Below are 20,651 nucleotides of genomic sequence, written 5' to 3'. Positions count from 1 at the left end.
GTGGAGATAAAATGGTTATCATTCCATTGAATAAGACTGATCAGACCACACTTAGACTATTGTTCTCAGATCTAGTCCCCAGGATTTGAAGGGGATAAATTAACTGTGGAAAGGGTACAAAGGCGGATAACAAAGATGGTGCCAGGACTCTACAATGTTAGTTATGAGGATCGGCTGAGGGAGTGTGGACTGCAGAGTTTGGTGGATAGAAGAAGGAGGGGTGATATGATTGAGACTTTTAAACTGTTGAGAGGTGGTTACAGGGTTGACACTGGGGAGTTCTTTCGCTTAGTTGAACAGCGGGACAGAGTCATTACAAGGAGCCATCCCTGGAAGTTACGAAAGGAAACTGTAAGAAAGAGGGTGAGGAGTGTTTCTTTGCGTGGAGGGTTGTTGAACCATGGAATGCATTTCCTGATGGAGTGGTGAGAGTGGTCAATGCATTTAAGGAGTGGTATGATAGACTTTGTGTTTCCTAGGAGGGACCTCCCTCGATGAGTCTTGATAGACTTGTGTTTCTTAGAAAGGACCTCCCACGATGAGTCTTTTGACTCCATGGAGGCCTGAATAATAATAATAATAATAATAATCTGCCATCTAGAGGTGTAGTTAGCATTTCCTCACGACTAGAGAAGATGTGTGTGTAAGACAGCAATATGTGCCCCCACCAGAGTCCCATTTGTGGAAACAAGCAATACATCAGCATTTCTTCTTGTAAATCTCCCACCTATTAATCCTAATCATCAAACAACTGAACATTTGTCTGCTAATTCACATCACATCATGAACAAATAAACTGAACAATAGTAACTCATGTAGCATTCTACAACTTATCTTTCTTTTCTGGAACACTGATTTCCCTGCAAAAAATAAAAATAAAAACTTGCTGGTATCATTCAGACTGATGATGCCAGCAAAACAGTTGTCATGCCAGTGAAACCTATCAATGCACTCATAAAAGGTGAACATCCAGGCTCTTGGACAGAGCTTGTGTTTTTTAAGTGGTGCAAGCCAAGATATCTCCAATGCTGAGCATTGTATCATCTGGTCTTTTTCAAGACTTTTAAGTTTCTACGTATTCAGCTATGAAATAAGGATGGATCTATAATATTCCCTATTTCTATCAATTTTAATAATTTGAATGCCTCTAATTTTGCTGTAAGTTTAAATGGTAATGTTATTCTATATATTTGTTATTCAATTGTGAAGCGAGTCCTAACTTTCAGTTTATGGGTCCATTTAAAAAAAAAAACATTTAATAACATTACAATAAGATGTCACTATTAGCTTCATGGTGGTGTTATTACAATAATGCTTATTGTGATCATCATTAACCAAAAAAGACAACAAATGGTGTCAGAGCCTACTCTGTTTGCAACATTCTAATTTGTTAATTAACAGGAAAAATAGAAATTTGAATGCGCCACACATCATATTTATAATATATTTTTATGCATAATATGATGATTTATTAAGATTACCTCAATTCCCACCACTTTGTGTTCATTTCATTAGTGTTAATTTCATTTTTAAACAGTTTCCATCTCCAGAGATCCATGATATAAGCGTATGGAAGGAAAACTACCTTATCTAAAGCCATGGTCAGAAGATAGTTGAGATCTCCTTCTATGAAAAAGAATTCATCATTGTTAATTATAAAAAGAAATATAATAAACTTAAATAAATGAATCATACGCATCTTTGTATATCAGCTAAAATTAAACTAAGAAATAAGTCTGTTAATCAAATGATGCTGGTCTATTACTGGCTATTTTTACTACTAAGTGTAAATAACTGTTAATAAGTTTTAGGAAATGTTTTCAGCAACAATTATTAACACTGGATTTTTGATGCCATTCATAAATACATATTTTAAAAAAAAGTTTGTGACTTTAACAGCAAACTTCTCTTCCACTAACCATGACATGGAATGGAATATGCTATGTTTCCATACTTGGAAGATTTCTTATCTTGATATAAAGAAGCTACTGAAATAATTTGATCACATAGTATCCTTTACTGAGTATTGTTAAATTTATTCCACAGGGAATGATTTCTGCACAATGTTATGGAAGTCAATGATTTCTAATCAGTAATATTTCAAACCTGAATTATGCAAATAACTTGAAAGCAATGACACAGATGTCAAACATACCATTTCCAATATGCAGTTCATATTGGAAATGGTATGTTAATGGTTTTATTATTATTATTATTAACATGAGACTTCCATGGAGGCAAAGACTTATCATGAGAGGTAAGCATAAGCACTGTCATATAAAGCAAATCAAACTATGCTTTAAATTCATTATATGTGTCCACACTCACCATGTTCACAGGCAATGCCTCTCCATGCAAAGAGCCTGCTCCTTACCCCCTTGCTCATATGGTTCCCAAGGATAACCTCTTGTTCTACCCCAGTCTCTCATTCTATAAAATATTTCTTCCATGTTAATCAAGTAACACCCCCCCCCCCCTTACTAACATATGTCTCAATCATATCCTGCTCCCCTCCTATTCCTGTGGCTCTGTAAATTGCAGGCCTCCACACTGTCATATCCCACATTTCAAAGACTAGATATGCCTTGGTCAATCTTCTCTGGAACCTTTTACAGCATATCCTCATTCTCTTGAAAACCAGGTGAAGAAATCTATGCACAATAATCCATATGATACTGGTTCAAGGTTTTAAACAGTAGAACCATAACCTAATTTTTGCATGTCAAGTTTCTCTATATCATGACTTAAAAACAATGCAATGTGAACCCTAAACTTCAGGTCTTTGTCCACTGCCATTCCCAGATTTCTCATCTCCCCTACCTCTTGTAAAATTTCCCCACCAATTGGCATCATATCCTAGTCTATCAAATTTCAGAATCTTCAGCTTTGCAGCACAGAACAGACAGGTCCATGCATGTGCCCACTCATAAAACCTATTCAAATTGACCTGAACTGTATATTCATCTCCTCAAATATTATTATTATTATTATTATATTCAGGCTTCCATGGAGTCAAAAGACTCATCGAGGGAGGTCCCTCCTAGGAAACACAAAGTCTATCATACCACTCCTTAAATGCATTGACCATTCTCGCTCCCACCACTCCATCAGACAATGCATTCCATGGTTCAACCACCCTCCACGCAAAGAAACCACTCCTCACCCTCTTTCTCACAGTTTCCTTTTGTAACATCCAGGGATCACCCCCTGTCATGACACCTTCCTGCTGTTCAACCAAGCGAAAGAACTCCCCCTGTGTCAACCCTGTAACCACCTCTCAACAGTTTAAAAGTCTCAATCATATCACCTCCCCTTCTTCTATCCACCAAACTCTGCAGTCCACACTCCCTCAGCCGATCCTGATAACTAACACTGTACAGTCCTGAAACCATCTTTGTTATCCGCCTCTGTACCCTTTCCACAGTTAATTTATACCCTTCAAATTCTGGTGACCAGATATGAGAACAATAGTCTAAGTGTTGTCTGATCTGAGTCTTATACAACGGAATGATAACCTTTTTATTTCTACAGGTCAGTGTCCTTCCCATTATTGCAGCAATCCTCTGTGTTACCTTCACTACCTTTGCAATATGTCCACTAAATTTTAGGTTTCTATCAATCATCAACCCCAGATCTCTTGTCTCCCCTACTTCCTCCAGTTTAACTCCTCTCATAGAGTATGCATCGTTCCCATTGATGTTTCCCAAACCTGAAGACCTTACATTTTGCTGCATTAAACTCACACCATCTATTCATTTGACCATCTATCTAACTTATTCAAATCCTCTTGCAGAGCTACCACGTCTGCGTTATTACTAATAACCCTTCCCAGCTTTGCATCATCTGCAAACGACTGAATATCCCCTTGCAATGCACAGACAATGTCATTGATATAAAGGTTAAACAATATAAGTCCCAGTACTCAGCCCTGTGAAACCCCACTTGTAACTTTCTGCCACTTTGATATTGCTCCACCATACACAACTCTCTGATACCTATCGGACAGCCAACCCTGAATCCAGTTGACCAATCTGACATCCAGACCCATGTACTGCAACTTGAATATTAGCTTATCATGTGGCACCCTGTCAAATGCCTTTGCTAAGTCTACAAAAATGGCAGTATATGCCTGTCCCTCATCTAATGTTCTTGTAACTTTATCATAAAAGGCTAGCATATTGCTAAAACAAGAGCGCCTCTTCACAAATCCATGTTGACTCTCACAGATAACATTACCCTCATCTGCCCTATGCTGTATATGGTACCTCACTAGTTTCTCCAAGATCATACTAACTACTAATGACAAAGAAACTGGCCTATAATTAGACACTTCCATTCTGCTATCGCCCTTATGCAATGGCTATCTTACCCTACTTCCATTCCATGGGTACCTTTCCCGCAGCCTGACTTTCGTTGAAAAGCCAGGTCAAGGGCACTGTCAGTTCCCCAGCACATTCTCTCAAAACTTGTGGTGAAATACCATCCAGTCCCACAGCTTTACTAACATTCAGAGTACTCAGTATGTGGAACACTCTCCTCCTGCACCTCTAAACCTCGAACCTGCTCTAACCCTCTAGTATTCAAATTGACTCCTCCAGGATGAAATACTCCAATAAAGTGTTCATTGAACAATTGCACTATGTCCTCTGCATCAGTCACTCCATTCCCATTTTTATCCCACAATGTCATTTTTCCACAGTCATTTCTCTTCCCTACTGGCCACATAGCTAAAAAATTCCCTAGGATTTTCCTTGGATTTAAGGGCCAATCTTTTCTCATATTTCAGTTTTGCCTTCCTTACCATACTAGTCACTCTTCTGGCCTGTGTCTTATATTCTTCATGCATCATCTCTTCACCCATCTCCTTATATCTCTTCCATAGCCTCTTTTACGCATGTAGCTCCTGTTTAATATTGTTTGTCATCCACTTTACTCCAAATTGCATCCTCTCCTTCACTTGTGTAATACAGCTTACCATTGCTGCTAACAAATATTCCTTCACAATTTCCCAAGCACTAATGATATCCTGGCCTTCCAATTCCTCCCTCCATGAAACTTCCCCAAGTTGACGTCTAAGACTATTATAATCACCTGCTTTATAATTCCACATACGTTCCCATCTCTTTGATACTCCTGCATGTCTATTCATTTTCCAAGTCAAAACCATATGGTCACTCTCTCCAATTGGTGGGAGAGATGTCATATCAGTTATTATCAACTCTTCTGATGCTATAACCAAATCCCAAAATCTTGAACCTCTTGTTCCCTCTGTTACATACTGCCTAAGACATTTGTCCCTCAAGAATTCTAGAAATTCCACTCCTTTATTGCTACATGCATCTTCCTCTCCCCAATTTATACTGCTCTATTTAAAATCTCCTGTAACAATTATTCTTCTTGCACTTGCCATGCTCAACTGTCTCAACATCTCCTGGTCCACACCCTCTATGCTCCTTGGCCTGTAGCAACATTCCACTAAATATCCTGTCTTGCCTACCCCCACCTCACACCATATGCTTTCAAAATCATTAGTGTCATAGCCTTCCAAAGCCTCCACTCTTAGAGGACATAGGGCATCACTTATCATAAGCAGTACTCGACTACATGCTTTCCCTTCCTATCCTGCCAAAAAATGCTGTACCCAGCAAATTCTATTCCTGTTATTATATCCTCTTCTGTCAACCACATCTCTGTGATCCTTGGGATCACAGAGATGTGGTTAATCTTTGGCCAGGCTGATGCTATCAGTGCCACCAATTCCTCTTCCTTATTCTGAATACTCCTGGCATTAGTATAAAGCATAAAAATGCCATTGTTTCTATACCCAGCATTATTCCCTCTAGACTCCACTTGGCTCAGCGTTAACTGATGTTCTCCCTTCTCCCAAGTACCCATTCCCACAAGAGGCCACCCCTGCTACCATCCACACTGGGACACACTGACTCATTCAGAACAGCAATCTCTCCAGATGCCTACGTCCTTCCTCATTCAAATGCAAGTGGTCTCTTGCATACAATTCCTCTCTGTTCTCAAACGCACACCAAGCATCCACATATTCCAATCCTTTCTTCTGACACATTCTCGCTGTTATGCCATTCAATATCGCTGCTCTTCTGCTCAGCTCATCACTATCATACCTGGGCAACACACACACTATCTTTCCTCTCTGTGTCTTCTTTCGTACACCTTCAAGCAAGAATCTCATATTTCTCGCTGTCCTACTTACATTACCACTCAAGTCATTTGTTCCTACCATCACAATCATCTCATCCACCCTTTCACCTCTTTCTCTTAATTGCCATAGCCACACTGAATAAAAGAAGGAGAGGATATGATTGATAAATAAGTTGGTGTGGGTTTGTTACTAATGCGGAGAAGAGTTTTTGTAACATAGAGGAGGGGGGGGACATAAGTAGAACAAGAGGCCATCTCTGGAAGTTGTATAAGGAGAGTGTGAACAAGGAAGTGAGAAGGCAGGTTCTTTGCTTGTACAGTGGTTGGTGAGCAGAATGTATTGTCTGAGAGTGTAGTGAGTAAAAAAACTGTGAATGGGAAGATAAATGAAAAGTGTGAATGTCCTCCTTGTGTGAGAGTGTAGACCTCCCATGATGGGGCTTTTGATTCCGTGGAGCTGTGATCTTAATTATAATAATAATGATAATAATAATAATAACTTATTCATCGCAGAAAAACTGGCTGGAGAAGAGTTAACACACACACACACAGTTCAAACTAAACCAAACCAAACATTCTTTAAAGGATCTGCAAAGCTCACCTGCATCTGCCATTACATTATATTACTTTCTCAATAGCCATTTATCTGAGTCTAAAATCACTACCTAAGAACAGACAGCAATTAACTGAGAGGCAATAAACATTCCTAATGAAATGCATTCAGGACATACATACAAAAATGTTATGATGGCTTTCTATTATTATACTGGCATCCCTTCTATAATCAACTTCTCACAGTGTTAAACACATACAGATTAACAATAAGAAAGCTGAATTTATTTTTTAATGTTGTTCATAAATATGAATACTGATAATAATTGACAAGTTTCACTACCTTAATATCTAATAGCTTCATCAGGGGATCAGATACCAGTTTAGACACCTTCTCTAATCCTCATAGTTCTTTCCCACCTTTGCATCATCTGCAAACAACTGAATATCCCCATCTTCCCAAATATCATTAACATACAGGTTAAACAATGGCCCTGAAACAGACCTCTCAGGCACACTACTAGTGACTTTCCTCTTCTGGGATATTGCTCCCACATACAGAACTTGTAGATACCTCTCAGACAGCCAATCTCCAATCTAATGCACTAGTCTAATATTATTATTATTTGACACCTCCAGGGAATCCATAGACTCATCGAGGGAGAGCACCTGCTCTACAACTCTATCTCCACCGACTCAAACCATCAACACTATCTACTGGCGATCACCACCGCTAGTACTTCCATAGACAATCACAATCCAATATATCAAATATCCAATCCCAACTGCTCTAGTTTGACTATCAACTTGCCATGCAGTAATTTAATTGCAAAGTTTAAGTATACTACTGTGTATCCATCTCCCACATCCAGTGCTGCTGTCACCTTATTGTATAAGTAAGTAGATTACTAAAACATGACCTCCCTTTAGCAAATCCATGCTATCTAGTTCTGAATCCTGATTCTCATCAGCCTTTCCAACACTATAACCACAACACCTGACACACAGATTGGCCTATAATTTGATGCTTGAATTCTGTCACCTCCTTTATGAAGTGGTACATTCTTGCCTTCCTTCCTTCCTTCCATTCCTATGGAAGGAAGGCAAGACCAAATGTAAAGCTACTATTAAACAAATACATCAAGGCAGATGTCAATTCCCTGGCACATCCATTCAAAATTCACAGCGATATATCCTCAAGTCCCACAGCCTTAATATCAAATTAGCTCTCACAGTCAAGTCTCTCCTCATCATCCACTGCTCTCAAACTCTCCATGATGTCACATTCACAAGGATGAAAGTATTTTATAAATTGCTTATTAAATATCTCCCCTATATCCTCTGCAGCAGTTGTCTTTATACCATTTTTTCCAGTCAGTGCCATCCTACCATAATCATTCTTTTTTCTGCTGGTTACATATCAAAAGAACTCTCTGGCTTCATTAGCTAACTGCTGCTCGTACTGAACTTTTGCTACCCCTTACAACCGAGTCATTCTCCTTGCCTGTTCTTTTTATTCCTCATGGAATTGATTATTGCCACTCCTCTTATGTTGCCTCATTAATAATGCCTTGTTTTTTCTGCATTGCATGCTTAATCTGTTCATTCATCCATTTCATACCGACTTTATTTAACCTTCTGACCCTTGGAATACATTTAGACATTGCTTCTACCAGATAGTTCTTGAAAATCCCTCAAGCTGCATTGATCTCTTTTCCAGCTAACTCCTCATTCCATGTTACATCTGCAAGCTGTCTCCTGAGCCCTTCATAATCCCCCCCCCCCTCTTGCAGTTCCACATATACCCCCTTTTCTCACAGAGGTCCTCACATTGCTGGCAACCACCCAAGTAATCACTTCAGGATTACTCTCACCAACTGGTGGGTGATTGGACACCTCATTTATAATTACATCCTCTGATGAGATGATCAAATCCAACACCCTCAATCCTCGTGTGCACTCTGTTACATACTGTCTGAGGTAGTTATCCCTCAAAAACTCAAGAAACTCATTTTCTTTACTTCCAGTTGCTATCTCATCATCCCAGCCATAATTAAAATCGTCCATAATGATCACCCTTTTCTTATTTGCTTGGCTAATTTGATTATACATTTCATAGTCACTATCCACATTACCAGGTCTATAACAACATCTGATCAAGTATTTCATTCTATTCATCTCCATCTCACACCATACTACCTGAAAACCACTGGCACTATTTCCCTCTTGCATCTACTTTGTATGGACATAACTCTTTAAAAAAAAAAAGATAAAAAGGGAGGGGAGTGCTATTGATGATAGAGAATAGCACTCCCCCTCCCTTTTTATCCTCATGAAACACATTATACATTTCCATCTCTATTCCTGTCAGGATGTCATCCTAACTCTGTATTTAGTTGCCTAAGTGCAGAGCTGTGTGAAACCTTACTCACCACTTACTTCTCATTGATTCTTCTCCATCATAAACTATTCTTTTGTATAGCCAACTCTTATCCATGCACTTACTTTATATTCATCCTCATTTGCTGCAGTTTACATAGTAGAATTCCATGTGCTATTTTTTCAAATGCCTCTGTAAAGTCTAACAGTAACAATTGTAGCTATTTCCTTTAATCAACTGAAATTTACTCACTTTTGATAATAAAGCAACAGTTCAGTTGAAGGAAATGGCTACAATCATTACTATAATACATAAGCAGAACTGCTAAAATATGACCTCTCCCCTAACAAACTCATGCTCATCATCATAAAAAATACTGCTATTATCAACACATCCTAGTCTTCACCAACTTCTCTAACATCTTAACAACAACTTCAGACACACAGATTGGCCTATAATTTGTAGCCCAGTGTTATCTCCCCCCCCCCTTTGTGAAGTGGAACAATTTTTCCTACTTTCCATTCCTTTGTGACCCACCCTGTTGCAAGAGTCATGTTAAACAGTGTGTTCAAAGATGCTGTTAATTCCCTAAAGCATTCCTTCAAGACATGCAGCATATATTGTCACTTCCTATTATCTCTTATTAACATCAAGTTTATATTCCTCATATACCTCCTGCTCTCATTCATTATCAGTCTATCAGATTCAGGATTGGCTGTCTGATAGGTATCAGAGAGTTGTGTATGGTGGAGCAGTTTCCAGGCGGCAGAGGGTTACAAGTGGGGTCCCACAGGGCTCAGTACTAGGACCTATATTGTTTAACCTTTATATCAATGACATAGCCAGTGGATTGCAGGGGGATATTCAGTTGTTTGCGGATGATGCGAAGCTGAGAAGGATTATTAGTAATAGTGCAGATGTGGTAGCCCTGCAAGAGGATTTAAATAAGCTAGTAGATGGGCAAATGAATGGGAGTTCAGTTTAATGCAGCAAAATGTAAGGTCTTGAGGTTTGGGAAACATCGATGGGATGCTGCATACTCTATGGGAGGAGTTATACTGGAGGAAGTAGGGGAGACAAGAGATCTGGGGTTGATGATTGATAGAAACCTGAAGTTTAGGGGACATATTGCAAAGGTGGTGAAGGTAACACAGAGGATTGCTGCTATTATGAGAAGGACACTGACCTGCAGAGATAAGAGGGTTATCATTCCGTTGTATAAGTCTCTGATCAGGCCACACTTGAACTATTGTTCTCAGATTTGGTCCCCAGGATTTGAAGGGGATAAATTAACTGTGGAAAGGATACAAAGACGGATGACAAAGATGGTATCAGGACTGTACAAGGATAGTTATGCAGATCGGCTGAGAGAATGTGGACTGCAGAGTTTGGTGGATAGAAGAAGGAGAGGGGATATGATTGAGACTTTTAAACTGTTGAGAGGTGGTTACAGGGTTGACACTGGGGAGTTCTTTAGGTTGGTTGAACAGTGGGAAGGAGTGATGACAAGAGGCCATCCCTGGAAGTTACGAAAGGAAACTGTGAGCAAGAGGGTAAGGAGTGGTTTCTTTGTGTGGAGGGTGGTTGAGCCGTGGAATGCATTGCCTGATGGAGTGGTGGGAGCGAGAACGGTCAGTGAGTTTAAAGAGTGGTATGATAGACTTTGTTTTTCTCAGGGGGGGATCTCCCCTCGATGAGTCTTGACAGACTTTATGTCTTAGGAAGGACCTCCCTCGATGAGTCTTTTGACTCCTTGGAGGCCTGAATGATAATAATAATAAAAATAAATTAATCAAGACAACAATTTCATGTTTCTTATTTCTGATACTCCTGGCATTCATAAATAAGCATAACAATTAATTTCTTGGTCTATAACCAGTCCTATCTATGCTGCCCCTCAGTGTGATTTGCTGCTGTCTGCTCATTCTTAACCCTTGTACCATATACCATTCTCAGTCTCAACTACCCCTATGCTGACTATCTCATACATACCTTCATTACAGCTTTTAGAATCCACTCTCCTTACACTGTCTCCTTAACTGCTTTAATATCAGTACATAAGTTGGCATACTTAGAAAAATTACAACTACCATGGGTAGTCCTACCTTTGCAAATTACTACATGGAGCATTTTGAAGATCGTCTCTTTAAAGATATTTCTCCTAAACCTAAAGTATGGTACGGATATGTAGATGATATATTTGCAATATGGAAAGGTTCATCATCAGATTTAAAACTATTCATTTCAAAAATAAATATGATTCATCTTAGAATTCAGCTTACTTTAGAAGAGGAAAAAACCATCAACTAGCTTTTTAGATATTTTAATTCTTCATCAACCAGATGGTAGTTTACAATTTTCTGTTTTTAGAAAAGAAACTCATAATAATCATTACATCCATACTAATTCTCATCATCATCATCATCATCATCATTTGCAGGTGTAGCATGGAATGAGGAGTTAGCTGGAAAAGAGATCAATGCAGCTTCGGGGATTTTCAAAAAATATTTAGTGGATGCAATGTCTAAATGTATACCACGGGTGAGAAGGTTAAATAAGTTAGGTGTGAGATGGATGAATAAAGAGATTAAGCATGCAATACAGAGAAAAAGGGCATTGTGGAGGCAGCATAAGAGAAGTGGAAGTAACCAATTTCATGAGTTCTACTAGGACCAGGCAAGGAGAGTGACTTGGTTGGTGAGAGTAGCTAAAGAGAGGTATGAACAGCAGTTAGCTAATGAAGCTAAAAAGAATCCTAGGGAGTTCTTTCGATATGTAGCCAGCAAAAGAAAGAATGATTATGGCAGGATGACATTGATTGGAGGAAATGGTATAAAGACAGCTGTTGCAGAATGTGTGGTGGAGATACTTAATGAGCAGTTCATAAAGATCTTTCAATCTTGTGAATGTGACTTCATGGAGAGATTGAGAGCAGTTGATGATGGGGAGGAGAGACTGACTGTAAGTGAGCAAGAGGTGTTTGGGGAGTTGAGTAAACTAGATGTAAATAAGGCTGTGGGACTTGATAATATATCACCGCGTATTCTGAAGGAATGTGCAAGAGAGTTGACACCTGCCTTGACATATTTTTTTAATACGAGTCTTGCACTTGGTCAAGTCCCTAAAGAGTGGAAGGAGGGCAAGATTGTGCCACTTCATAAAGGAGGTGATCGAACTCAAGCATCAAACTATAGGCCTATCTGTGTGTCAGGTGTTGTGGTTAAGTTGTTGGAGAAGCTTGTGAGAACTAGGATCCAGAGTTGGGTTGACAACAATGGTATAATCTTTGATGGACAGCATGGATTTGCTAAAGGGAGGTCGTGTTTTAGTAATCTACTTACTTATTACAATAAAGTGACTGCTTCCTTGGACAGAGGAGAAGGATACACAGTAATATACTTGGATTTCGCAAAAGCTTTTGATAGAGTACCTCATGATAAGTTGACAGTCAAACTAGAGCAGATGGGGTTGGATATTAGATTAGTGCATTGGATTGGAGACTGCTATCTGATAGGTATCAACAAGTTGTGTATGGGGGTGCAATATCCAGGAAAAGGAAAGTCACTAGTGGAGTGCCTCAGGGATCTGTTTTAGGGCCATTACTATTTAACTTGTATATTAATGATATTGGCGAAGATTTGGATGGAGATATTCAGTTGTTTGCAGATGATGCAAAGTTGGGACGAACCATAAAGAGTAGTGAAGATGTTGTGGCCTTGCAAGAAGCCTTGAATAAATTGAGTGATTGGGCAAGCAAATGGGGATGTGAGTTCAATGTTGCAAAATGTAAGGTTTTAAAATTTGGAAAACAAAGATGGGATGCAGAATTTATGCTTGGTGAGAATATATTGTTGGAAGTAGACGAAATAAGAGATCTGGGAGTGATAGTGGATAAGGATCTAAAATTTAGGGGACACATCGCCAAAATTGTGAAGACAACACAAAGACTTCTGGGAATGATGAGGAGGACACTGACGTGTAGAAGTAGGGAGATTCTTGTTCCATTGTATAAGGCTTTGATTAGGCCACACATGGACTATTGTGCCCAGATTTGGTCACCTGGTTTTCAGAAGGATGAAGAGATGTTGGAAAGGGTCCAAAGGCGACTGACTAAGGTAGTTTCTGACCTCTGGAATGTCGAGTATGAGGAAAGATTGAAAAGATGTAATTTGCAGAGTCTAGGGGAGAGAAGGAAGAGGGGAGATATGATAGAGACCTACAAGTTGGTAAGGGGTTGTTATAGGATCAATGGTAGAGAAGTTCTACAGCGAATAGTGGGAGATCAGGGGAGAACCAGAGGTCATCCCTGGAAACTATATAGAGAGGGTGTGAGTAGGGGAGTGAGAGGCAGGTTTTTTTCGTGCAGAGTTGTGAATGATTGGAATGCCTTGCCTGAGAGTGTGGTGTCTGCAAGGAGTTTGAATGTGTTTAAGACCCGGTATGATGAGATGTGTGTGAGATAAAAGGACCTCCTAGATGAGTCTTTGACTCCATGAGGTCTTGTTTGATAATAATAAAAATAATAATTTACATCAGTTATATCATGTTTATAATATTTGTTCCACTGAAGACCTTTACAGCAAGAATAGAATTATATGGTTTGCTTTTATGAATGTTTTATTAAGAAAGCCTTTAACAGCTTTAGACAACCAGTCTCTAGACCCCCCCCCCCCCCCAAAGATATGACTTGGATTCCAAGGGATTTTTGAAAGTGTAGCTAAAGTTCTAAAACCTCTTAATATTGTAGTATCCTTTCATCCTGTGATGAAGTGAAGATTTCTACCTTCCTTTTTTCACCTAATGACAAGCTTTCTCTCTTCATTCTTCCAGGTGTCTACGATCCCATGCTCCTATAGTTTGTCTTACTTTGGATAGTTTGACAGATCTGCAACCATGTCATAAAGAACATAAATCTTACATCCAGTATCATGAACCAGAACATGCTAACTTGACTTAAACAGAGTTTTGGGAAGAAAACTAAGCTTTTACATAAAAGCAGATTCCTTATGGAGAGCTTATATATAAAGAGCTTTGAGATCTTTCTACACCAACCAAACTTAAACAGAACTGATAGTCTTTAGTTATCCCCTTTATGGGAAATATTATTATATCATTTTTATGCAAATTCCTAATTATTATATTATTGTAATTTTTTTAATAATTGTGAATTTTGCTTGACTGATTATCATCTATTTGCTATAGTGCCACTTTTTAAAAGTGATTCTTTAATTGTAATTTTATATTGCATTCCATTTTCAGTGTACTGAGTATGCCTATGATACACATGCAAAATTTTTACAGCTAATAAATTTATTTCGCATAAGTTTAAGTTTCCATGTTTAATTTTTCTAAATGTATAAATGTCTCCCTGATCCCCTTGGCCCACTATTTCACTGTTAAACTTGCATTCCTATTCTCACATTCTCATCTCCATTCACACTGGTCTTGCCTAGTCTACTGATACCTTGTTTGCATCACTGATTACACTTCTTTCTAGCAGCAGCAGCCTTTCCAGAAGACTGACTCTAAAACCATTAAGATGCAGTTCATCACTCTTATACAATTATATTAATCAAACTCATCCCATACATTCACAAACTGCACTCCATTCTCTTCACACATGCCATTCAAGATCTTTGCTGTTCACTACAACTCATCATTGTTTTACCTGGGCAACACACTACTCTTCCTACCACACTGTTTTCTTTTGCTCTCTTCAATAATCTTCGTTGCCTTTGCCCTATGTCTAACCAAATCATTCATTCCAACCACAACCACTAACTCCCTTGCACCTTTCTTCTCATATCCAGCACCTCATTCACCCTGTTCATCTTCACTCCTGGAAAGCAAACCATGTGTGCTCTCTCATCCACCACACCTTATAACAGAATCTTATAGTGCTATTCTTTCATTTTCTGCTTCTTTTCTTCACTATCTTTCATTTTATTCTTTTCTACTCTTTTGTTCATATCTACCTTACATCTAATTTCATTTTATGTTAGCCTTATCTTATTTCTCATCTTGATCATTTCATTCTCCAATTCTTGCATTATAGCAATTGTTCTTGCACTGTTAGTCAAGCTAACTTCCCCTTCCACATTTATGCTTGCTTTTCCTTTTTCAATCATTTCTTTATTCACTATTACATTCTTCATACTCATATTCTTACACTCACAATTCTTGCTGTCATTCTCAATCCCCCCCCCCCATCACAGCCTTTCAACTTTCGTTCTGTATTCTTCACTTCCTGTTCATGATTTTCATTCAAATAATCAGCGTCTATTAATGTATGACACTTTATACAGACCCTCACCCTCTCACATCTTTTGTTTAATCTCTCGATAAATACATTCATCACATTCTGCCACACATACATATTATGCTCCTGACAACAAACCATCTTAGTAAAATCCGCACCTCAACACACTCGATTTACACACCATGCATCTGGTTGTCCTTACCACCATTTCTGTCTTCATTAACTGTTGTACAAAAAATTCTCTATAAAATCTACTAAACAACCTATAATATGATGCAGGGGTGGTAAAGAAACAAGAAAGCACACCTAGAAGTTGTATTAAAGTGCTTATGAGAAAGGATGTAACTTTTATATGACTTCTAGATATGCTTTCCTGTTTCTTTACCACTTTTTGCATTATGGGTAATTATTTATTTTTATTTCATGGTTGTCCAGAGTGTAGATCTGTTTTCAACAATGGAACTACTTCAAGCCCTTAAGGCTTCCAACAGGTGAGATTCACAGATATCTACATCCATGATGGGATTCCAACCACTTGAAAAACCAATGGACCAACTAGACTGGCAATGACACAGAAGTTCTGCACAGACCAGATTACCAAAATTTCTGTGTTGAGAGAGAGAGTAGATTATATATATATATATATATATATTTTTTTTTTTTTTTAAAATAGATATTTAATGACTTTAAACCGAGATAAAATAATAAGTTTTAATGAAAATGATACAACTAGTTTCAGCCTTTTACAGCCTTCTTCAGGTATCCACAAAAGGTAAAACACAATAATAAAAATTGAAGTTATAAAAAACTGAGAATTACAGGCAAAAATGCAATACATAATTGACATAAAAAACGTTGTATTTTTTAAGTTGTTCTATCCAACGTGCCATTGTTTATAGCATGCGTGCTTGTGAGTTCTTGTGAACGCCAGTATTGAACTACTGCAGCATGGCTATCAGGGATGTTGTAACTTAAATTGCTGTTCAAATGTTCAGGATTAAGTAGGATTTCTCTGGTTTCCACAATTTTTCTTTCAAACTCATCACTGCAGCGAAAAATGTTTTCGGATTTATCCCAGCAAACTGAGTGACTTTGGAGATCATTATGAGGACTGTTTGAGAAAAGAACATGACTGGATAGTGCAGATGCATGTGATCTTTTATAGAAGATATCTCTCTTATGCTCTTCTATACGTAGTTCAATAGATTTGTTAGTCTGTCCAAAATAAGGAATATTACAATCATACCATAATTTGTAAACACCTGGATATTTTAGGTTGTGATGAATAGGCTTCGGATGGCTTATAAGAGAACGGATTTTAGGAAGGGTAGTGAAAAACGTCCTGATATTGTATTTTTTAAGGACTTTAGCCAATTTATTGGAGACTGAACTAATGTATGAGATGGAGATGTTACTTTTAAAATTAGTAGTTTCTGTAGTACACTGCCTAGGAGGATCCAGAAGAAATTTCTTAATCGTTTTTTCAGAATATCCATTTTGTTTAAAGATAAGAGAAAGGTGATTAATTTCTTTTTGGAACTCATCTGGTTCATTTAAAAGAGAGCATGCTCTGTGTCCTAAAATAGAGAGTTCTGAGCTTTTGAGGTGGAAAGTGATGAGATTGACAGTGCAGATATCTATTAGTATGAGTGGGTTTTCTGTATATAGAGATTTTAAATCTATCAGAGCATCATTACATCCAGGAACGGAAGGCAGTTATTTCGTTCTAGTTCAGCAGTGAATTTTATATTAGAATGCTGGTTGTTAAGATGATGAAGAAAAATCCATGAGAGATGTGTGCCTGTGACTCCATATTATAAAAATGTCGTCAACATAACGCCTCCAAAGTTTCGGCTTAATTGAGAAGGATGATATGGCTTTTGTTTCAAAATCTTCTAGGAAAATGTTTGCTAGAACTGGGGATAAAGGGTTGCCCATTGCTAGGCCTTGGTTTTGTTTGTAAATGGAGTCTCTATATCTGAAGTAGCCAGATTGAATACAATGCTTTAATAAAGCAAATAACTTTTTAGACAATTTGTCCTTTAGTAATGTTAATACCTCCTCAGTAGGAACGTTAGTAAATAATGGAGATAATGTCAAAACTTGCCATGATATCATTTTTGCTGATGGAAATATTTTTTATATGAGAAACGAAATCTGTGGTGTTTTTGATGAACGAATCTGCACTATCCAGTCATGTTCTTTTCTCAAACAGTCCTCATAATGATCTCCAAAGTCACTCAGTTTGCTTGGATAAATCCGAAAACATTTTTCGCTGCAGTGATGAGTTTGAAAGAAAAATTGTGGAATCCAGAGAAATCCTACTTAATCCTGAACATTTGAACAGCAATTTAAGTTACAACATCCCTGATAGCCATGCTGCAGTTGTTCAATACTGGCGTTCATGAGAACTCACAAGCACGCATGCTATAAACAATGGCACGTTGGATAGAACAACTTAAAAAATACAAAGTTTTTTATGTCAATTATGTATTGCATTTTTGCCTGTAATTCTCAGTTTTTTATAACTTTAATTTTTATTATTATGTTTTACTTTTAGTGGATACCTGAAGAAGTCTGTAAAAGGCTGAAACTAGTTGTATCATTTTCATTAAAACTTATTATTTTATCTCGGTTTAAAGTCATTAAATATTTATTTTTTTTAAATGTACCATAAAAACTGAGTAGAAGCTCAGGAATATATATATATATATATAAAATAATAATATATGATAATGGGAGAAAATACTGGGAGAAAATCAGGAACTATAATATGAGACTTGTAACATGCACACAAAGGCAGCAAAACTAAGTGAAACACGTGGAAGAAAGATTAGAGTCCTGAGTAGGTGGAGCACCCTCTATGGACATTTGGCAGCAGCCTAGTTATGAAATGGGATCTCAAAGTATTAGAATTTTCCACAGAGTCTATGGGATCTCTCCCCTGACCTACCAACTTTTTTTTTATGGAAGATTCTGATAAACAAGCTCTGACTCAACCCATCTCAAACCTTCTATTTGTTTAAGATATATAGATGATGTGTTTTCTATTTGGTCTCATGGTCCACACACATCAGACATTCTTCTCTGTCACCTCAATAGTCTTCCCCCTTGAATTCAGTTTACAATGGAAAAGAAAACTAATAATAGTCTAGCCTTTCTAGATACCTTGTTCACCTGCCTACCTAAAGGAACCTGTCCTTTTTTCAGTATATAGAAAACCCACTCACACAAGCAGATACATTCACCCACCCCCATCAACAATATGGTGTTACAAAAACACAAAATCCATAGAGCCTATAACATTCGTTCCAATGAGACTTCTCTTGTAGTAGATCTCAATCATGTAGCCGACACTCTTTTTTTAATCTAATGGCTAGTTTCCACAGTGTCAAGAAATAATCAATCCTGCCCCCAAGCCACAACCTTCTCTTCAGAAAGATTTTAGCAATACTATCACCATCCCCTATGTCCAAGGCACAGCACAAAAAAATGTCAAAAATCTTAAAGAAATACAATCTTTGCACCAAACTAGCTACAATTACCTGCTTCACTAAAGACATTCTCTCCTCTCTCAGTTCCAACTGTATATAGAGTTTCTTGTTCCTGTAAGTTTGATTACTATGGCCATACAGGAATATCAGCTACCATCTGCATGGAAGAGCATAAAAAAAATAGATCTGCAGTCATCACTATGGTCAATCTGGCCTTGCAGACCTTGCTTTGGATACAGCTCACAGAATCAATTGGAATAAACCATCGTGCTCTATCACAGTAAATTTAAAAGAGAAAGACTGTTTTTAGAATCTGCTGTTGTGCTTCAAAATCAGCTTAATTTGAATAAATAGGGTTGCATAAAATTCCCAAAATATGGGAAATGCCACCTTGAGATCCCAGTTTACATCCTAGACAGGTGTCCATAAAGGGTACCCAACTTAGTTAGGACTCTCTTTTGTCAACATGTTGCACTTATTTTTGTGCTGCCTTTGTGTGTGTGTGTGTGTGTGTGTGTGTGTGTGTGTGTGTGTGTGTGTGTGTGTGTGTGTGTGTGTGTGTGTGTGTGTGTGTGTGTTACGTCTCATATTGTACTCCCTGAAGATGTCTCTGTAACTGAGATGAAATACTGGAAGAATTAAATACTATTTTCAATCCTTTCCTAGTGCTGTTTCACTCTATTATACTTCCAACATGAGTTTCTCCTAGCATTTAAGCCTTAATAATAAGGTGTGACACCTTTTGGCAACTTGTATAGAAAAATATGACTTCTGCATTACTTCAACCTTGGTATCTCACCTCTGGATTTGACTCATGATAAAGGTGGTATGACTTCACATCATTGCCTTAGTATCCCATAATACAAAGCACATCTCCTTGCAGACATGTATAATGCTAGGCATTATGTGAAGGGTCACTACCCAGACCAGTTTTGACCTTTATTGAGGTCTCATCAGTAGGAGCCAAAGGAAATGTTTCAACATCTGTGTGCTAATTGTTGAAAGTTTTCCACTTGTCCCAGTCCTAAAGATACTTCAGATGCAAACTTCGTTTGCTTCTGAAGTATATAATTTCTTGGTATCTTTAATTTATAGTATAACCAAGTGGAAAACTTTCAACAATTAACACACAGATGTTGAAACATTTCCTGCTGGCATGTTTCTAAAATCGGAAGAATCCTGCAGGATTTTTCTGATCCACACAGGCTTGATTCAGTGGAATCAGAAGACTTCATTCCAGGTCTTCTGATTCCACTGAATAATAGTAATACTATTCTGTTCAAATTCACAAATATATACTCACTTACCAATATCATCAGCAAATTCTTTTAGTAAGCCAATATTCTTAAGGTGAGTTGGAGTGGACACTGACAGGGCAATAACATCTCCAATAGCTTCATGAAATCCTATCAGATAATATAATTTTTATAATATTTGAATATAAAGTGTACATCTTAAGAAGAATGATCTGCTAAATTGCTAATATCTTGGGAAACATTAAAGGAGGTAGTGGAAATGAGAGATCTGGGAGTGGTGGTGAACAAGGACTTGAAATTCAGAGGCTACATTGCGCAAGTTGTGAAGTCATAACATTGGATAATTATTATTATTATTATTATTATTATTATCATTTCCCAAGACCTCATGGAGTCAAAGACTCATCTGGGGGGTCCTTTTATCACACACATCTCACCATACCGTGTCTTAAACACACTCAAACTCCTTGCAGACACCACATTCTCAGACAAGGCATTCCAATCATTCACAACTCTGCACGAAAAAACCTGCCTCT

General features: G+C 37.9%; 1 protein-coding gene across 1 annotated transcript in view; it reads right to left on the bottom strand.

The window, feature by feature from the left end:
• The window catches only part of LOC150110437 (angiotensin-converting enzyme-like), a 169,854-nt gene that overhangs the window by 21,150 nt on the left and 128,053 nt on the right, over positions 1-20,651 (bottom strand). The window contains exons 9-10 of the mRNA XM_090393777.1: positions 20,167-20,265; positions 1,482-1,626 (exon numbers count right to left, since the gene is read on the bottom strand). Of these exons, the coding sequence (XP_090249903.1) occupies positions 1,482-1,626; positions 20,167-20,265 (244 nt within the window). The remainder of the gene's footprint in view (positions 1-1,481; positions 1,627-20,166; positions 20,266-20,651) is intronic.

This window comes from Typopeltis vanoorti, chromosome 1, assembly GCF_054136105.1.
Source record: "Typopeltis vanoorti isolate ZY-2024b chromosome 1, IOZ_Tvanoo_1.0, whole genome shotgun sequence".
NCBI lineage: Eukaryota > Metazoa > Arthropoda > Arachnida > Uropygi > Thelyphonidae > Typopeltis > Typopeltis vanoorti.
This window is presented reverse-complemented; position numbering and strand designations above follow the sequence as displayed.